Source organism: Oryza brachyantha, chromosome 6 (genome assembly GCF_000231095.2).
Source record: "Oryza brachyantha chromosome 6, ObraRS2, whole genome shotgun sequence".
In the NCBI taxonomy this organism is placed as follows: Eukaryota; Viridiplantae; Streptophyta; class Magnoliopsida; order Poales; family Poaceae; genus Oryza; species Oryza brachyantha.
In genome coordinates, this window is record NC_023168.2 from 9297390 (window position 1) to 9315565 (window position 18176).

The window sequence follows — 18176 nt, forward strand, 5'->3', positions numbered from 1 at the left end:
TTGCAGCCAATCGAACAGGTCAAGCCTTAGCCTGAAGTGTTCGACTACATTGATCAAATTTTGTTGATCGCCATCATGTTCCACCTTGCATGTATATCCTTCCTTGGACATCCCGTGTAGTCTTTGTGGTGTGAAGCACCTCCATCTCATGTCTATCCATGGATCTTCCTTCATCTCCTAGCTTTGATACAACTTGATATAAAACCAAACCTAACATCGCCATTGACAACTGAACACAGAAGCATGCATACAGTAGAAGATTCAAATATGATGATGACATGGTATTTGTTAACAAGGTCCAGTCATAGCCTAATCCAACTCCTCTGTGACAATCATACCCTATGTTGTTGTTATCATAGTTAGTGTTTGGTTACAATATGCTCATCTCTCTATTTAAGAGAGAGTCTAGGATAGAGATTGACTCTCCTAACACCCATTACAAGTCGTCCTATATGGTAAGTATCCATAAACACATATATGACATAAACTCTAACATTACAGAAAGAGGAGTAGCTATGACAAGATATTACAACACAGTTCCAAGATGACAACGACAACTCGCTACTCAAAACGATACCACACCAGACGAACAAAACTGAGATCATGCCCTTAGCTTTAAGGAATGCTAAGATGACGCCCATAGCACTATTTGAAGCTAGAAAGATGCTTGTAGCAGGGATCAAGGATGCAACAACCACAAAGAAAGCGAGTAATACTAGCGAGCTAGATAAGAAGCCAAGCCAATAACTACACAAGCAAGGAGAGGAGGGAGGTGCATAAAATTCTAGAAAAAAACTAAGCCTATTAATTGCTGGTGGTGGTATGGCGAGGAAGATAGTGGTGAGGAGCTCGAGAAGAAACCAAACCCTATGAAGGTGGTGGTAGGGCAGAGTAGGTAGCAGTTTTGGTAAGAAAGAAGATCACAATGGAAGGACATATCGGTGAAGTGGGGCTTGTTAGTGAGGGCTTCAGGCGGGGTTTGGTCAAAAAATGTGGTCCAAATGTGTGAAAAATTGAAAAGGAAAAATATGGAATAGTTTATTACATATCTCTTCATAAATATGTCAAGTCGATCTATACAAATAGCTTATAATCATGGGGCACGAGTGGCTTAAGTTTTTGTGTAGCTTGTCATCACAATGATATATCATATGGTATTTTTTGTCGAGCAGTATCAAATCTTGTGGCTATGGTTTATCGGATAAACAAACGTAATGCTGTTATTGCCTGATTTCTTAAAAGGAGAGCCGACCATCCTTGCCTCTCCTCGTGTGCAGCGTACCCTTCGCAAGAAACACATGCATTATTGTGGATCCATGAACTCAACCCATTTATAGTGGTATGGACTAGTTGTGGTATAAGAGCATATAATAAGTTTTATATTAAAAAAACAAGAGTTTTGCAAAGTGCATTGGTATTTTGACTTGGTTTTTCTAGCGAGAATACAGCCCTTCTAATACAGATCGATGGTTTAATTAACCTCTCGACGGTTTAATTTAGCTAGACAACTCTACAAAATTTAATTAGCCACCTCTTGTTGTAAAAATATGGTTTAACCAAAAGACCGTGTGAAGTGAAATAGCTAGATATATAGGGGGAGAAAGATGACAAGAACCAAATGCCCACAAGGCCACAAGCACTCGTCCGTTGTAACCCGCGTGGCTGCGTGCGTGTCCTGAGGCTAAGAATCGACATATGCCTGAGCTGCGTGCTAAACATAGCAGGAGCTCCGTCCTAACCTTGTTTTTTTTTTAAAGTAAATGCATGGCTCCTCTGCCTTTGACGCTACCACTGACTCCTATTATTAGTCCACGACAACAAATCTGGTTTCTTTCCATACCACCTGACCCAAAAAGCTGCAATTTTTCACGCATTTCTCCTCTTCCTCCTCCTTGCAACTCATCCAACACAGCATCTACCCCGGCCTCTGCCCTGCAGTTTTCTTGGCTTGAGATTGATCTTGGTCTTGATCAATCTCCATTAATATTGTTTGCTCCAGATCGAGCGCGCGCAGCCATTGGAAGATTCCAAGCTAGCTAGCTGTGTCTGGGGGAGATGGTGGATGAGAGGGGACGTGGTGTCGGAGATGGTGGCGGCCGGGAGGAAAAGGTGGATGCTGTTGGTGATCATTCTCGCCGCACAAGCATCTGACACGGTTTTGATCGGCTGGCGGGAGAGGAAACATGTCGTCGGATCAGGCCCCCTCTCCCAGCTCGCCGCCGTCGTCGTCGGGAAACGGTTCCGACAAGGCGGCGCCTCCGCCGCAAGAGTCTGCTTCGAACGGGAATGGGTCATCGTCTAGCTCGACACCGCCGTCTCCAGGCTCGGATGGTGGTGGGTCGAGGTCACCGTCGCAAAGCTCTTCTTCGCCCGGTTCTCCTCCGCCGTCGGGAAGCTCTTCTCAGCCGCGTTCGTCTCCACCGCCGCCGTCGCGCTCTTCTCCTTCTCCTCCTTGGAGCGGTGGAGGTTCCGGCTCTTCGCCGACTCCGCCGTCCGAATCATCTGGAAATGGCGGTGGTGGCAGTTCGTCGCCACCGCCGAACTGGTCGTCGCCTCCGAGTCCGCACCAGCAGTCGGGAGGCGGCGCAACGCCATCTCCGCCGCCTCCTTCGTCTCCGACCTCTACTCAGCCGCCTCCAGCGCCATCAGGCGGGTCGCCACCATCATCGTCGTCCGAAGCATCTCAGCCTCGCTCGTCGCCGTCGCCGTCGCCGCCACAACCGATTAATAGCAACGGCCAACCAAGCTTGCAATCGCAATCACCTCCCGGTGGCCAGCCATCTCCTCCGCAATCACCTCCGGCGCCGGCAAACCAGTCAGTGGTCTTCATCCCCATCCCCGTGGCAACGAACAGCCCTCCCGGCAAGCCAGGGGTGATCCCCGTCACGCCCTCCGGCGCCATCACGTCCACCAGCTTCCCTGCATCCGTGCAAGGAGGAAGCAACACCACAGGTGGCGGTGTTCAGCCCGGCTCCAGCACTTCCTCGTCGCAGCAGCACGCGTCCCTAAGCTCGACCCAGGGCAGCACCGGCCACATAGCCGCCGCCATCGCCGGCGCTGCGGTCACGGGGTTCCTGTGTGCCATGGTGGCCATCTACCTCATCGTGTCGAGTCGGAGGAAGAAGAAGATGGATGGGCTGGTCTACCACTACGGTATGCATGCATGCATAAGAAATTCCCCGTTAATGGAAGTTACTCAGACTTCATAAGTAATTTTGAACAACAAAATGTCCTTTGATAACAACTTTGACTATTATTTTCTATTTCAACAAACTTTCCTCATTAATTTTATAATCTAAGTTGTTAATTCTTAGCGTATTGAGATTTACATAAATGTTAATAAATCTAGACATATATATATAAATAATATACATTGATATATCAATCCAGTATAGCTAAATCGTCTTGTCTTGTGTTATAAAATAAAAGAAATATTATTTTTCTTAAGTAAATATTTTAAAATTTATTCGTAATCGAAGTTATGATCTCAACGATAAATATATTATGAAACCAAAAGAAGTACTCCATCCAGTCTATATGATAAGATCATTTCTTGAATTTGTCTATATCAATGCATATATTTAGATTCAATAATATATTTATATGAATATAAGTAATACTACCTCCGTTTCTTAATGTAAGATGTTTGACTTTTTTAGTTGCAACGTTTGACCATTCGTCTTATTCAAAATTTTAGTATAAATATAAAAAATGACAAGCCGTGCTTAAAGTTCTTTTGATAATAAAGTAAGTCACAAGAAAAATAAATGATATTTTCATAATTTTTTGAATAAGAAGAATGATCAAACATTATAAGCAAAAAAGTCAAACATCTTATATTAGAATATAAAACAGAGTAATTACTAGAAAATTTTATAACGTGAACGGGCGAATACTTTGGTAGCTAATGCAGCTAACAATGGGGATGCACCCATGCAGATGGCAACAGCTACTTCGTGGCGTCGTCTCAGTTTGGCGGATCGAGCCACCCGCCTTCGGGGATGGTTCTCAACTCCGGGGGCTTCGCCACCGGGCCGCCGCCGCCGGCGTCGTCGGACGGCAGCGGGTACAACTTCCAGTCGGGGCCCTTCGCCGGCGGCGGCGCGGGGGAGGCGGCGGCGGGCTCCAAGGCGCGGTTCAGCTACGAGGAGCTGACGGGGATCACCAGCAACTTCTCGCGGGACAACGTGATCGGCGAGGGCGGGTTCGGGTGCGTGTACAAGGGGTGGCTGGGCGACGGCCGGTGCGTCGCCGTGAAGCAGCTCAAGGCCGGCAGCGGGCAGGGCGAGCGGGAGTTCCAGGCGGAGGTGGAAATCATCAGCCGCGTCCACCACCGCCACCTCGTCTCCCTCGTCGGCTACTGCGTCGCCGAGCACCACCGGATGCTCATCTACGAGTTCGTTCCCAATGGCACCCTCGAGCACCACCTCCATGGTACGTACGTAGTAGTAAACTCGTTCTCCCATCTCCATTAATTAATTAAACTTCTAATTAATTCGCAACTGATCGATCGATATAGTGATTTATTTCGGGGGACCGAAATTTTGGAGTTATTTCGGACATTTCGGACGGAATTTTCAAACAAAAATTTGATTTTCAAGTAAAATTCAATTAAATTTTCTGAAAAATTAATTTGAAGTTAATATAATCCATCAACTTCATAAATCAATGGTAACAACAAACAACATTTGGATTCATAAAGTACATAAAACATAAGAAAAGTATTAAGTTCCGAAATTTTTGGCCGAAATACAAACCTACCGATAAACCCGAAATATTCCGAAATTTCGGGAATTTCAGGAATTTCGATCTGAAATTTTAAACATTCGATCGATCGGAACTTACATTTGTGTTCTATCTGTACGCAGGCCGTGGCGTGCCGGTGATGGACTGGCCGACGAGGCTGCGGATCGCCATTGGCGCAGCCAAGGGGCTAGCTTACCTGCACGAGGACTGTGAGTTCTCGCATCCTTATTGACACCGATGAATCCATGCATCTACGAGAGGACCCAGCTAACGCAAGAAGAAAAATGCTTCCTTAATTAGGCCACCCGCGGATCATCCATCGGGACATCAAGTCGGCGAACATCCTACTGGACTACTCATGGGAAGCACAGGTAATATATGCATTGCAATGTACATCGATCGATCTTTGGAGCTCCAGCAATTAAGCAGAAGGATCCATGGATTGATGGTGTGTGACGCATTCATGCATGGATGGGGGACGATGCAGGTGGCGGACTTTGGGCTGGCGAAGCTGGCGAACGACGCGCACACCCACGTGTCGACGCGCGTCATGGGCACCTTCGGCTACCTGGCGCCGGAGTACGCCTCCAGCGGCAAGCTCACGGACCGCTCCGACGTCTTCTCCTTCGGCGTCGTCCTGCTCGAGCTCATCACCGGCCGCAAGCCCGTCGACCAGTCGCGGCCCCTCGGAGAGGAGAGCCTCGCCGAATGGGTAACCAACGCCTCCTTCCTATCCTAGCTAGCTAGCTACCACACTCATCCGCCGCCGCCAAGCTGGCCGGAGTTCGTCTGCTCTGTGTCTTGACGTACGGTGGCAATCTGCAGGCACGGCCGGTGCTCGCCGACGCAGTGGAGCTGGGCGACCCCAGCGAGCTGGTCGACCCGCGGCTGGAGGGCGCGTACCACCCCGGCGAGATGATGACGATGGTGGAAGCGGCGGCGGCGTGCGTGCGCCACTCCGCTCCCAAGCGGCCACGGATGGCGCAGGTGATGCGGGCGCTGGACGAGGGGAGCATGACGGACCTCAGCAACGGGATCAAGGTCGGGCAGAGCCAGGTGTTCAGCGGCGGCGGCCGCAGCAGTGACGCCGCCGCCATCCAGCAGCTCCGCCGCACGGCTTTTGCTTCCGAGGAGTTCACCGGCGAGTTTGTGCACAGCGGCGGCGCCGCCGCCGCCAGCTCTAGCTCCGAGTCGCGGCCGATGAACCGGATACCGGAGTAGGAGTGGCCTTTTATATGTTCTAAATTGCTTAGCGTCAGTGCAAAGTAGATGATGAGGATGATAGCAAAAGGAGTGTCCTAAAGAAACGACGAACTGAAAACGATGTGCAGTAAATTCAGGGTTTTGGTCTAATTTTCGGTAGTCTTTTGCTTCTGTACTTCAAAACCCTAAAAATTGCATGGAGATTATGGTAAAACAATGATGCACATGGAGAACTATAAACCAAGTGATAAGGATGGGCATTAGCATGGTGATTTTGTAAGTTTGGCGATGAGCCAAACAACCCCAAGCAACAAGTATCACTATGGGTTCTTGTTATCAACCGTTTCATAACATATGGTAATGGATTCTAATCCCTCGAGAAGATATCCGCTTGCATTGGTGCATGTTATTTAAAAAGTTACGGAATTTTTTTATAGAATAGATCAATATGCAATATATTATTGCACAAATATACAAGATCAATTCGACTTTTACAAGTTTCAATAAAAACAAATACGACTCTACATATACGTATTAAACTTATAATGGTTGAATTTTGACATGCATATTTGTGTAGTGCATATCTCATATTAATCTATCTTATTATTTTTTATTTTATCTTTCATACCTATTTCGACAACATACATAAATATTAATAAAATAGAGCTAAGCACTAGTCTAGGGTTGAGGTGGTGAAAGGTGGAACATCCGAGGTGTGTCTAACTTATTACAAAGCCCGAGGCCCAAGTTTAACTCGGTTCCAGGGTTGAGGTATTGATGATTCCCATTGAATATTTGCTGCGAGGCTGGACGTGCTTGAAAGGTGATGACGTAAGCTTCCCAACAAGTCAACGATCATCTAGATTAGAGTTGGCATCAGGTGCTAGTGTTGGAGTTATGCCCTGGAAGCAATTATGTAGTGGTCTAATTCTCAAAAGGAAAAACATATATCAAGAAATTATCTCACCTGATAATTAAGTTGCTATGCACACGCTCTTCTTATTGGACTTTTTGTAGCAGTGAACATGACGTGATAGACCGTCATGTAAGTACATGACCCTGATTAACGGGATTGGAAGGAAGCACTGATATCACTAATAACGTCAGTGGTGAAGACAACAAATTAAACATGGCGAAAGCATTAACGTAGGCAATATGTATGGACCTCCTAGCTCGGTGGCTATTATTGCCTCCGACGTAATGTAGTGGTAATGGGGGATGTGGTCCTCACTGGCAGTGGGTGATATCATTGCGATGAGATGATATATTTTGGCAGAAAAATATATAATATTTACCCAAAAATCAGTGCGCCGGGACAGGTCTAATCTGGACACAGCCTGTGAAATTTCAAAATATAAACACTCAATTAATTCACAAGCATTTCAAGATTTACCACCCCTTTCTCATGTCTTTTGAATATTGCAAATGAGAATGTGAATTATTCCAATATTCCATTATATAGCACTTTGTTCGATCAAAGCTGCTCTATTCTTCTATTAGTTGCTATCACACGCTGTTGCTATCGGCCGGGCTTGCATTACCGTTGTCACTTGAGCACGAACAGCACCTTCCCGACACACATCCTTGCACGCTGTCACCCGGTCCATCGTGGTGACGAGCCATATGAGCACAATAGTTTGTGGGGAGATGGAGTTGGTGGCGGGCGAGCGACGAGGATGATAGACGGAGGGCGGATGTGGAGGACAATGTCCATGGGCAGGAGGTGGGGTGCGCCAGTGGACGAAAGGGTGTTTACGTGACGGTGGGTGGGAGGGAGGGAGAGGTGATGTTTGACGATAAAAACATCGGGTAAGAGGAGAAGGCGAAAAGTAGTGATGACCACACTCAGTGTGGAAGGGGAGACACGTGTCACACTGTGCGTCGTGTTAGAGGAGACATGGATAATAAGAGATGTCGTCTGTTCCGATGGATATAAATGGCACATATAGAAGAAATCATATTCTTGGTGGTAAATTTTGAATGATTCGCGAACTACTATCTTCGTTGTAAAATATAAGGGACAATTGCTTATTTGATCCTACTTTGGAGGCTAACTATCGAATTGACCCTTATTTTTCAATTTTGCAGATTTGACCCTCCTTTTTTTAAAATGAAGCAGCCATCTAACTCTCATTTATATATGCCGTTAGGGTTTAGCATAAATGAAATAAAAAATAAATTTTAATTATGAATGGACTATACTACCTCTACAATTATCCTTTTCAGCCTTCCTCTGTCACGTGCTCTCTTTTGGTTACAAAATCTAAAATTTCTCGCTTTGGGCTGGCGGCGGCGTCGGGCCCTGGGAGCGATGGCGGCGGCGGCATTGTTTGGGCCAGGGGAAGGAGGCGACGACGGCGGCGTCGAGACTAAGAAACGAGGCGGCGACGGCGGTGGCGGCATTCGAGCTGGGGGGAGGACGTGACGGTGACATCATCCTGGGGGAGGAGTCGGTGGCGGCGGCGTCGGTCCGGGGGAGTCGGCGGTGACATCAGGCCGGGGGGAGGAGGAGGAGGAGGCGTCGTTGTCGTCCTGGGGGGATGCTGCAGCGGCGGTGGCCCAGAGAGAGGAGTCAGCGGCGTCCCGGAGGGATGCTGCGGCGGTGTCAGCACCCGACCGGGGGAGAAGGCGGGGGTGGCCCGGGGGAGGAGGCGGCGTTCTCGCTGCTCTTTGCCTTATTCTTCTTTTTCTGGTAAACAAGGCTGGACTATTGCTACCAAACAAGGCATTCTTGCTACTCTTTGCCTCATACATCTGATTTATAATTGTTAGGAAGAGATATCGAGGATTTCTAGGATATTGAGAAAATTGCTGAAATTTTACATGGCGATTTTCACATGGAACATAATATATCATCTGAAGATACTCACTTTGATGTAAGAAAAGTTATATTAAGTTCAGTTCAAATTTATCAGATTTAAAATTATATATATTAAACTAACTTCAAATCTATAAAATAAATACCAAAATTCACAACAAATATTCCAATTTGTACCCCAATATGTTTGAATAAACACCTACAACAGGGTGAAAAAAGCAAGGGCAAATCGGTCAATTTATCCTCAAGATAACATCGTTGAATGCACTTCACGAAACAGGGTTACTCAACTGTTTCATTTTTGAAATGGAGGATAAATCTGCAAAGCTGAAAAAAAGGGCCAATTCAGTAGCTTGCCTTCGAAGTAGGGTCAGATATGCAAATGCCCCAAATATAAGTATTTACAAGTTATTTTACATAGATTAAAATCGAGAAAGAAACTGGTGTTCCTTAATGAATGAAAAATGAATAAGAGTGAATGGGTATTTGGGGATGGAATGAGAAATGATTAATGATAGTAAAAATACATATATTTTAGTATAAGATCCAAATTGTAGAAAACTTATGTTTTGAGACCGAAGGAGTATGTCTGTGTTCTAACTTATTCTTAGATTTTTTTTCCTCTTTTTTGCATGTGCGCATCTCACATTGCTAAATGATCTGTTTTTAATACATGTATGTATATATATATACACATATAAATTTTTATTTATAAAATAAAATATTAGTTTAACTTTATATTAGTTAATTTTATTATTTGTATCATTGGACAGTAGTAAAAGAATCATGTCACGGTAAGAGTAATCATAACACAAGACACTAGTCATGATTTCTATATAGTCTTCACATTATAAAGAAATTATTATTATACTCAACTCTTGCAATACAAATACTACTAATTCATGTATGAATTTAAGATTACTCATCGCTCGCGTTGGTTTTTTTCTCTTTTCTTATTTAAGCAATGGACACATCACAACTCATTTAGTTATACGACATCATCCAAGGCATTTATTTAATTATAGGGTTAATTTGATCCATGCCATCGCAATTATACGTATTCAAATAAATGCCATTACAATTCATCTATTCATATCCATGCCACTCAAATTTTATGAAATTAGAATGATGCCATCACCCTCACATTTTCCATCTTCTTCTCCATCCACGTGGACCGACATGTCATATTCATCTTCTTGCTCTCCTCGCCGGCAGTTTCGCCTCCACCCGTCTCCCCTCCTACTAGTGGCCTCCACCTAGGCCGCCGACTCACCTAGCTGCACGCATGGCCACGGGAAAGAAATGTGTCCGGTGTACTCCTCGTCGGCGGCGAGCTGCTCCCCTTTCCACACGTAAGCGTACAGAACACAACTAGCAAAGCAAACTCACGATCCAAAACCAAAGTCCAAAAGTAGAGAAATCTCGCATCGAGCGGTTGCTGCTGCTACCCCCACCGTCGACGATGGGGCAGGATGTGTCGCCCGGGTGGCCTCGCCGTCTGCATTGCCTCCTCCAGATGCCAGCTCGTCATCTGAGAAACGTGAATCCATCGGATCCCTTTATCGCCTGACTGCATGTGTGTCGCACCCAGCTATGTCGCGCTCGACTGCACCCTTCCTCGACTCCTGTCTTGTCGCCCCAGCCGTTCTCCCCGCCGGTGGTCATGCCTCTCCACATCTCCCATCGTGCCGACGTCTTGAGAGAGAGAAGAAAAGGAGCAGAAGAAAGAAAGGAGGAAGAAAGAAAAAAAAGTGGAGGAGTAAATGTTAAAGATGAGGCTGCTTGCCTTTTCGCTCTTCGTTCATGTGATGTTGTGGTTTGCGGCGGCCTAGGTAGATAGGAGAGGCGAGACTGCCGGCGCATAGAGGAAGAAGATAAATATGATACGTGGGCTCATGTGTGGTTGGAGAAAAAGATGAAAAGTATGATGGTGATGAAATCGTTCTAATTTTATAAAATTTGAGTAACATGATTATAAATAAACGAATTAATTATAATAGTATTTATCTGAATACGTATAATTACGATCAAATTAACCCTTAATTATACTACAAGAGTCTCTGGGTCCGTGTCCGGTCCGTCGGGTCGAACGAGCTCGATGCTCGCCCACAAACCGAGAAAAAAGAAGCCAAATCGGGACGAGAAGCAGTACTGAGTCCGATCCCGTCTCTCAGCGCGCGGCCGCTGGCTGCCCGGACGACGAATTTCTTCCTTCACTCCACTGGTAACGAACGCCTCTCTCTCTCTCGCTCGCTTCGCTTCCTCGATCTCCCCTCCGATCCGTCCATGGAACCCATGCCATCCATCTAATCCCCTCCCCTCCCAGCCTCAGCCTCAGCCGCAGGTGCTGGGATGGGGCGGCCGCCGAGCACCGGGGGCCCCGCCTTCCGGTTCACGCAGGCGGAGGTCGCCGAGATGGAGGCCCGCCTGCAGCAGCTCAACAACGCCATCCCGCACCGCTCCGTCATCCAGGCCCTCGCCGACAAGTTCACCGCCTCCCCCGGCCGCGCCGGCAAGGTCCCCGTCCAGCCCAAGCAGGTACCCTTTCCCTTCCCCTTCCCCCTCCCCCGTTCCCCTTCCCCCCTTCCCCCCGGGGCTCAATCCCGATCCGCTCCGCAGGTGTGGAACTGGTTCCAGAACCGGAGGTACTCGCATCGCTCCAGGACTTCCAGGGGCCCGCCGTTGATGCAGACCAAGATGCTGCCCACGGGCTCCGACGAGCACAAGTCGGCTGCATTCAGGGCTATGCCCTCTGCCTCTGCTCACTCTGGCTCGCCCTCAGGTCATTGCTCATTACTTTGATGTTAGTTATTGTGGGATACCGGAATTAGGGATATACCCAGGCCTATTGAGCATCCGACTAGGTACATGGCAATGGCAAGGCTGAGTATTCTCTACCTGGGTTTCCATAACTAGTCGGACACGGGCTGCGTTCGGCGCGTTGCTTGTTAACCTATGCAGAAAACACAGTAATAGACTAGTACATGATTAATTAATTATTAACTATAGAAAATTAGAAAAATAGACTAATCTGAATTTTTAAAGCAACTTCCCTATAGAAAATTTTCGCAAAAAACACACCGTTTAGCAGTTCGAGATGCGTGCTCACAGAAAACGAGGGAATTTGGGGTTAGGAAGAGGGGAAACGAACGGGCCAGGTTGGCTTCGATATGGTAGGTGTTTAGTCGTACTTGGTTAGGTATATATCTCTTGGTTGTAACCATACGTAGGGGTATCCTAAGGATCATGGCTTATATAATCACCCATTGTACTTATTGCACATCTTTTCTAGGGTTTTAGCCAATCAATCTACAATCAAGCACCTTAATCCCTGGTCTCTTTCTTGCCATCGTATTTTATTACTCCGATACAAAACATTGACAGTTATGCTGTTCATTTCTCATCACAACCTAGATAAGCCTATAAATAATCAAATACTTTAGTTGTATGAGACATCTGTGTGTGCTTCAACTTTTTAGTAACATCCCACCGATGCTTCATGGTCATCATTTATCATTCCATTTCATCCTCTCATTGTTATCTTCTTGTTGAAAAATCAGGGAAGGGTTCTTTGGAGAGTGGCCAGGTTGAATTTGAAGCAAAGTCAGCTAGAGATGGCGCATGGTATACATATTACTCCCTGTCTTTTGTCTTTTCAACATGTATGTTGCCTGCAAATAAAAGTTGAACCGGCTGCTTTTCCTCCAGCCTGATGGATAGTCAATTTCAAAATTAGCATGGTCAATAGGGATTGAACTCTACATGTGCTTTCGGCCACCTACATGTACCAATACATCTGTGTTGTTGGTTAACATTGTGAGTAGGAAATATAAGTTCTATTAACCTCAATATGCCTTCACAGATCACAAATTAATAACTTCGTTATTACAAAATAGAGCGTGGGGTCTGATTGGTGGCTGAATGATCTGTGGGTGACTGGTGACCTGAGACCTCGAGTGGGTCATTGACCAGACCATGCCTGGTAACACTAGTTTTACATGTTGACCCAAATTTTAGGTGTGGACATTCACGTCATATCTTGCCATTTAGTATTGCACTCTTTTTTGGATAATTCTCTTTTGTTCCATATTCTTTACAGTACTCTATTTTTTTTTTGAGTGTCAATACTCTGTTTTTGAGGATAAGTTTATTGATTTCTTCCATAATCACCAGTTCAAACAGCATACTTGTTTGTTATCTAGGTTTATATCTCAGTTTCGCTGACTTTATTATAAAAAGTACTGCTTGCTATGGAACTATTGGATACTATTAGACTAAGTTTTAGTTTTCTTTAGTGATCAAGATTCTGATGTTTGGGTTGATATCGAGTTGAATATAGGGCCCCATTTGGATTCCCAGAATTGAGGTTAGGAAGGAGGAATTAGAATTGGATACGTCAATTCTGTTGTTTGGTTGCTCTTTGATTTAATTTGGAAATTTTGACCATTTCCAACTGAATTGATGGACAACTAAATTGTGCCTCCACCAATTCAGAGGACTACCGCTGGAGCTCGTACTGGTGACAATAGGCCACTGTCTCATCCTCTATTTTCCAGACCTACAGCAGCCATCTTGTCTTTTACAACTCCGGTGGTCCTTCTTCCTCAACTCTAGTAGTTGTCCACCTTCATCTTTCTCAGTTTTGGTGGTCAGCCTCCCTGACAAAACCTGCTGGTTGTCTACTTTCCTAATAGTCAGTGCGACTCCTGCAGCTGAGGCTCTGACCAGCACTCCAGTGATTCTCCAGCCACTACTCATGCAATTACCCAAGGGACCATCAGGCCTCCTGGTTTGTTTGATTGCTTCCAGTATGCCAATTCATTTGCATATTGCTTCCAACCCTGAATTGAACTTTTATCGAGAGTTCATTTCTATTTGTGATGTCTTTGGCAACCAAACACAAAAAAGATGAATTCAGATGCCAATTCAAATTCAATTTGGATTCGAATTGGAGAGCCACTAAATTTATTCAACCCAATTCCACAAACTAAGCAGGGCCCAGTTTGTGTCTGTGGTTCTGCAAGATTATGCTTAACATCTGAATCTAGTATTTCAGCATTCCTATGGTCTTTTAATTCAAATAAGTTTACTTCTATAGTTCTATGTTGTCCAACTAGCCATCCTAAAAAATGTATATTTGTGCTCATTGAAGTTTGTACTGCGCCTAATCATTAACTACAAATGCAATGTATCAACAATTTCAGATCCTTTTTGTTTAATCATGCAGGTGCTTTCTACACTATGTTCATGAAACACTATGTTCATGAAACTGTGTAATCTCTGTGTTTTACATTTTTTTTTGATAAAATATCTTGTAATATATCTAAGCTTTCATGTTACAGGTATGATGTTGCTGCCTTCCTGTCTCATCGGTTATTTGAATCAGGTGATCCGGTAAGGGACTTACATTTGTTGTTAAATACAATTATGTTGCTAACTGCATTTATGGTGTTCTTTATTGAAAGCACTTTGATTGCTCTAAAACTGTAGATGATTACATTTATCTATTATCTTAATGCAGTTGCATACTCCATCCTTCATTTAATTATTATTATTTTTAAAATGTTTCTACCATGATGTTCTAATATGACTTTGGGAACATTGTGTATTTGTTAAATATGGCCTTGTATCTACAATTGGAACTAATTGAATCAATTTGTCTTTCCCAGCATATGCCAATATGCAACATGACATTTGTTAGAAAGCTAAGATTTTTTTTTTATGTTTATGTAGTTATGTGCCTGTGTGGTTTTGTGAGTATTTTTATAAAATTCTGTATGGCGGTATACTCAATTGAGCATTCCTAGTTATGAGATGTGTTATAAATAATTTGTTTCACATGAGCATTTCTTTGTACTGTAGGAAGTACGGGTTCGCTTTTCTGGATTTGGAGCTGAGGAAGATGAATGGATAAACGTCCGTAAATGTGTGCGGCAGCGTTCTCTTCCATGTGAATCCACTGAATGTGTTGCGGTTCTTCCTGGGGACCTCATACTTTGCTTTCAGGTCTTGTCATTGTACAGTACTTCTCTTCATGACCTATCTATCTTCATGTCACATCTTTGGAAATCGATGTCTGCTTCAAAGTTTACATTTGAATTAGAAGATTGATGTCTAATTGTTCTGCTCTAAGAAAATCACTAATTTCCTAGAAAAGGACTGCCAAACAATGCCATGCATATTTTGATACTTGATGCACAAAATACCATATTTGATACTTGTTGCGCAAAACACCAAGGGGTGTAAAGTAGAGGTTGAACACCCATTTAGGTTCCTGCTTATTAAATAGAAAATATACACATAAGTTATGGTCTTCGATGAATCTCTATACTCCTTTAAAAGAAGATAATCCATGGTAGCGAATCTGCCACCCAACGTACTCCCACTACAAATTTTGCAATTTTCCCCTTGTAACTTCTTAACACTGAGAAACAATCAATTCTAAATGGATACCCACATATAAAATCAAATTAAGATGAATATTCCCTATTGATAAAAGACGTATAGCAATTAATGGAAAATGTATTTTTATTTATTTTAGGCAATATTATAATATATTTTATTTTTTCAGTAGCAAAGCATGTGTATTTAGCTAGTCTTAAAAAATGTTATTATAATTATGTTTGGGTGTAACCAAATTTCCTATAGTTTTAATCTGTTTCTTAAATTGTTGTCTAAGATGAACAAATACAACTGTCCTGAACTGACCAGGAAGGCAAAGAGCAGGCTCTGTATTTTGATGCTCATGTCCTTGATGCTCAAAGGCGCAGACATGATGTAAGAGGGTGTCGCTGCAGATTTCTTGTTCGCTATGATCATGATCAATCTGAGGTATTTTACTCACTCTAACATTGTCTACCTGTTGAATGTTGTGTGACTATTGTACTAATGCATGCATTAAGCATCTAATTTATTCTTTATACTATGGACTTAATTGTATGCGGCATAAGCACCATTGGTTGAAGGATCGCTGTTTTAAGTTCCTGGACTTTCATAAGAAATTCCATCATTACCTGCACAAGTTTAGTGATGTGCATATATTCTCAATTTCTCGTACATTAGGGTGTACACATTTAATTTTATATGCTCATATACTAGCTTGTGCCCTTTTTACCCTAAAGTACTATGCTGATGCATCATCATTTGGGTTCCTGTTGCACAAGCAATTTCATTCTACCTGTTCTAGCTTAAGGGCATCATGCAAAATTATATTCATCATATTAAAAAGATTTAAATATGCATGAGATTTTCCATGTTCATAGATGTAGCATGGAAATTATTGTATTATCTAATATGCTTGTATGTTAGCCCACACATCCTGCTACGTTGTGCCTTTTTTATTGTGCAGGCTACATTTTGGGCTGAACTGCTTAAAATGTATTTTGCTGGTCTTTTGCTAATTCTGTCTTTAATGAATTGAACTGAAATCATTTTTTATGATTAAAATTCTGATTAATGTGATAGGAAATAGTTCCACTGAGGAAGGTATGTCGTCGACCAGAAACTGACTACAGGCTTCAGATCCTGCATGCTGCTAGAGCAGCAGGTGTGGCTAAAGAGGTTGTGGTTGATTTGGTGTCACACAATGATAAAAGCGCAGCTGAGCAGAAGCCCTCAAAGCAGCATAAGATGATGGATGTGAACACTGACGAGGTAGCCATGGTTTCTAATCCAGACCAAGAAGAGCCAACAGGTAAGCCTGCTGCTACCATGCCAGCAGCACCGATCAAAACCCCCAATGATTCAGCTTCAGCTTCAGATGTGCAAATGGATGAGGCACAGGAGCCGCGTAAAGTTGAAACTTCTGATGAAGCAGAAGAAAACAAGATGAAAGAGGGATAGTTGGATGGCTTTGCTGGGCATTATGTGCGGCTGCAGTCTCGTTAAATGCGTTGGCATCTGGTCACGTGTGCTGCTGCTGCACACAGCTGGCCCTGTTAGTCCATTCCAACGCAGGAATGTATGTCTTCACAACATATGTTGTGACTTGTGAAGATTTAGTGATTGCTTAGGAACCCTCTCAAAAGGGTAAATATGATTGTTAGGAACTTTCGCTCCATAGGAAAAATGATTTCATAGGAACTTTAGGTCCGAAGAAAATGGAATGTGGTTGGGGTGGCATTGACTTTATTGCTGCCACACAAATTCGGCCGGGGATCAATGTGCTGACAACTCATGCCAAATTGTGTCTCGGTGACGGTGCCTATGATGGTTGGCATCCTTGTTCCAACTGGGCCAAAAGCTAAAATCTCCTGGAGAGTCTGAGAATTTTGGTGGGGTTTGCAAAACTGCATTTAGAAGACATTACCAAACACTCTGTCCTTGATTGGCATGATGCACTGGGGGTCACTCGACTTGGCCGATCTTGTGGATAGCTTCCTTTTGGTCAAGGTGATCATTCGCTTTGGTGTAGAATAGATTCCTTTTTTGTGCCGTGTGTTTCAACAAGATAGCTTCCTTTTGGGCTGTGCGTTGCAACGGGATAGCTTTCTTTTGGCCAAGGTGATTATTTGATTTACCATTTTTGAGAAGTACCTTAAGGTACTAAACATTTTAGTGCAAAATTTTAGTACCTTAAGGTACATTATATCTCAAGGTATTATATTGTTATACTGAAAAATGTGATATCTCATGGTATTTTTCAAGTATCTATAAAAACTCTTAATTTTTTTGTTTGTTTTGTTACGGACAATCGATCCATGTTACTCATTTTCAACTATAATACATAAACTTGTGGCCCAATGGGTAAGGCACTATACCGTGAACATGAGGTTTTGGGTTTCACGAAAATGCTTTGCCTGAATAGAATGGGAAGAAAATGGAGCCAACTGGATCTTTTCGCGCATGGCCGTGATGAAGCACAAAGCAATTTACCTTTCATTTTTTTTAAAAAAAATCTAAGTAAAAAATACAATTAACAATAAAAATGGAATCACAAGAGCACTAGGATTATCTTTCTATTTTTTTTACAAAAAATAAAATCAAGCAGATGTTTTGCCTTGATAGATGTGAAAATTAATGCAACAAACATGATCTTTTCGCATGTGGGCTTGACGACGCGCAAAGCAATTTATCTTCAATTTTTTCTAAATCTAAGTATAAATACAATTAACAATAAAAAAATAGAATCGCAATAGCGCTAGGATTTCTATTTCTACTTTTTTAAAAAAAAATCTTTGCATCAAATAAAACAAATTAAAGGGAGTATGACTTAGATAACTTCATTAGAAACGGCATAACAAGGTTTAGTTTTCACAATTTACTACTCTTAACTCGACGCACAAATTATTTTCAAAATCTATTTTAATCTGGACAATTAAAATAAACTTGACTTGGTGCAAAACACAAACATTTTGTTAGGTTGATTCTAAATTACTTTTGTATCTTCGATTGATCTGATCGACTATTT

General features: G+C 43.3%; 2 protein-coding genes across 3 annotated transcripts; both read left to right on the forward strand.

Annotated features, from left to right (window-relative positions):
* The first annotated feature begins 1909 nt into the window (after positions 1–1909).
* On the forward strand, positions 1910–6323 carry LOC102705086 (proline-rich receptor-like protein kinase PERK13). Its single transcript, XM_040525417.1, has 6 exons — positions 1910–3153; positions 3940–4434; positions 4869–4955; positions 5047–5117; positions 5159–5458; positions 5572–6323. The coding sequence occupies exons 1-6, from the start codon at positions 2184–2186 to the stop codon at positions 5965–5967; spliced, it is 2319 nt and encodes a 772-aa protein (XP_040381351.1). The 5' UTR covers positions 1910–2183; the 3' UTR covers positions 5968–6323.
* Positions 6324–10882: 4559 nt separating this feature from the next.
* On the forward strand, positions 10883–17164 carry LOC102704818 (protein SAWADEE HOMEODOMAIN HOMOLOG 2). Of its 2 annotated transcripts, none has more exons than XM_040525329.1 (8): positions 10883–10991; positions 11094–11305; positions 11387–11549; positions 12328–12391; positions 14110–14161; positions 14630–14773; positions 15479–15598; positions 16232–17164. In XM_040525329.1, the coding sequence occupies exons 2-8, from the start codon at positions 11120–11122 to the stop codon at positions 16607–16609; spliced, it is 1107 nt and encodes a 368-aa protein (XP_040381263.1). In that variant the 5' UTR covers positions 10883–10991; positions 11094–11119; the 3' UTR covers positions 16610–17164. The 2 variants fall into 2 exon arrangements, with proteins under 2 accessions (XP_040381263.1, XP_040381264.1); XM_040525330.1 differs by having other exon boundaries at positions 10917–10991; positions 11100–11305.
* The last annotated feature ends 1012 nt before the right edge of the window (positions 17165–18176 follow it).

Excerpts from the sequence above, each read along its gene's own strand:
- LOC102705086 (XM_040525417.1), top strand. The coding sequence starts at position 2,184 with ATGTCGTCGGATCAGGCCCCCTCTCCCAGCTCGCCGCCGTCGTCGTCG. Across the intron at positions 4,435-4,868 it reads CCTCGAGCACCACCTCCATG|GCCGTGGCGTGCCGGTGATG; the intron begins GTACGTACGTAG and ends ATCTGTACGCAG. Across the intron at positions 4,956-5,046 it reads AGCTTACCTGCACGAGGACT|GCCACCCGCGGATCATCCAT; the intron begins GTGAGTTCTCGC and ends TTCCTTAATTAG.
- LOC102704818 (XM_040525329.1), top strand. The coding sequence starts at position 11,120 with ATGGGGCGGCCGCCGAGCACCGGGGGCCCCGCCTTCCGGTTCACGCAG. Across the intron at positions 14,162-14,629 it reads TATTTGAATCAGGTGATCCG|GAAGTACGGGTTCGCTTTTC; the intron begins GTAAGGGACTTA and ends TTTGTACTGTAG. Across the intron at positions 14,774-15,478 it reads ACCTCATACTTTGCTTTCAG|GAAGGCAAAGAGCAGGCTCT; the intron begins GTCTTGTCATTG and ends TGAACTGACCAG.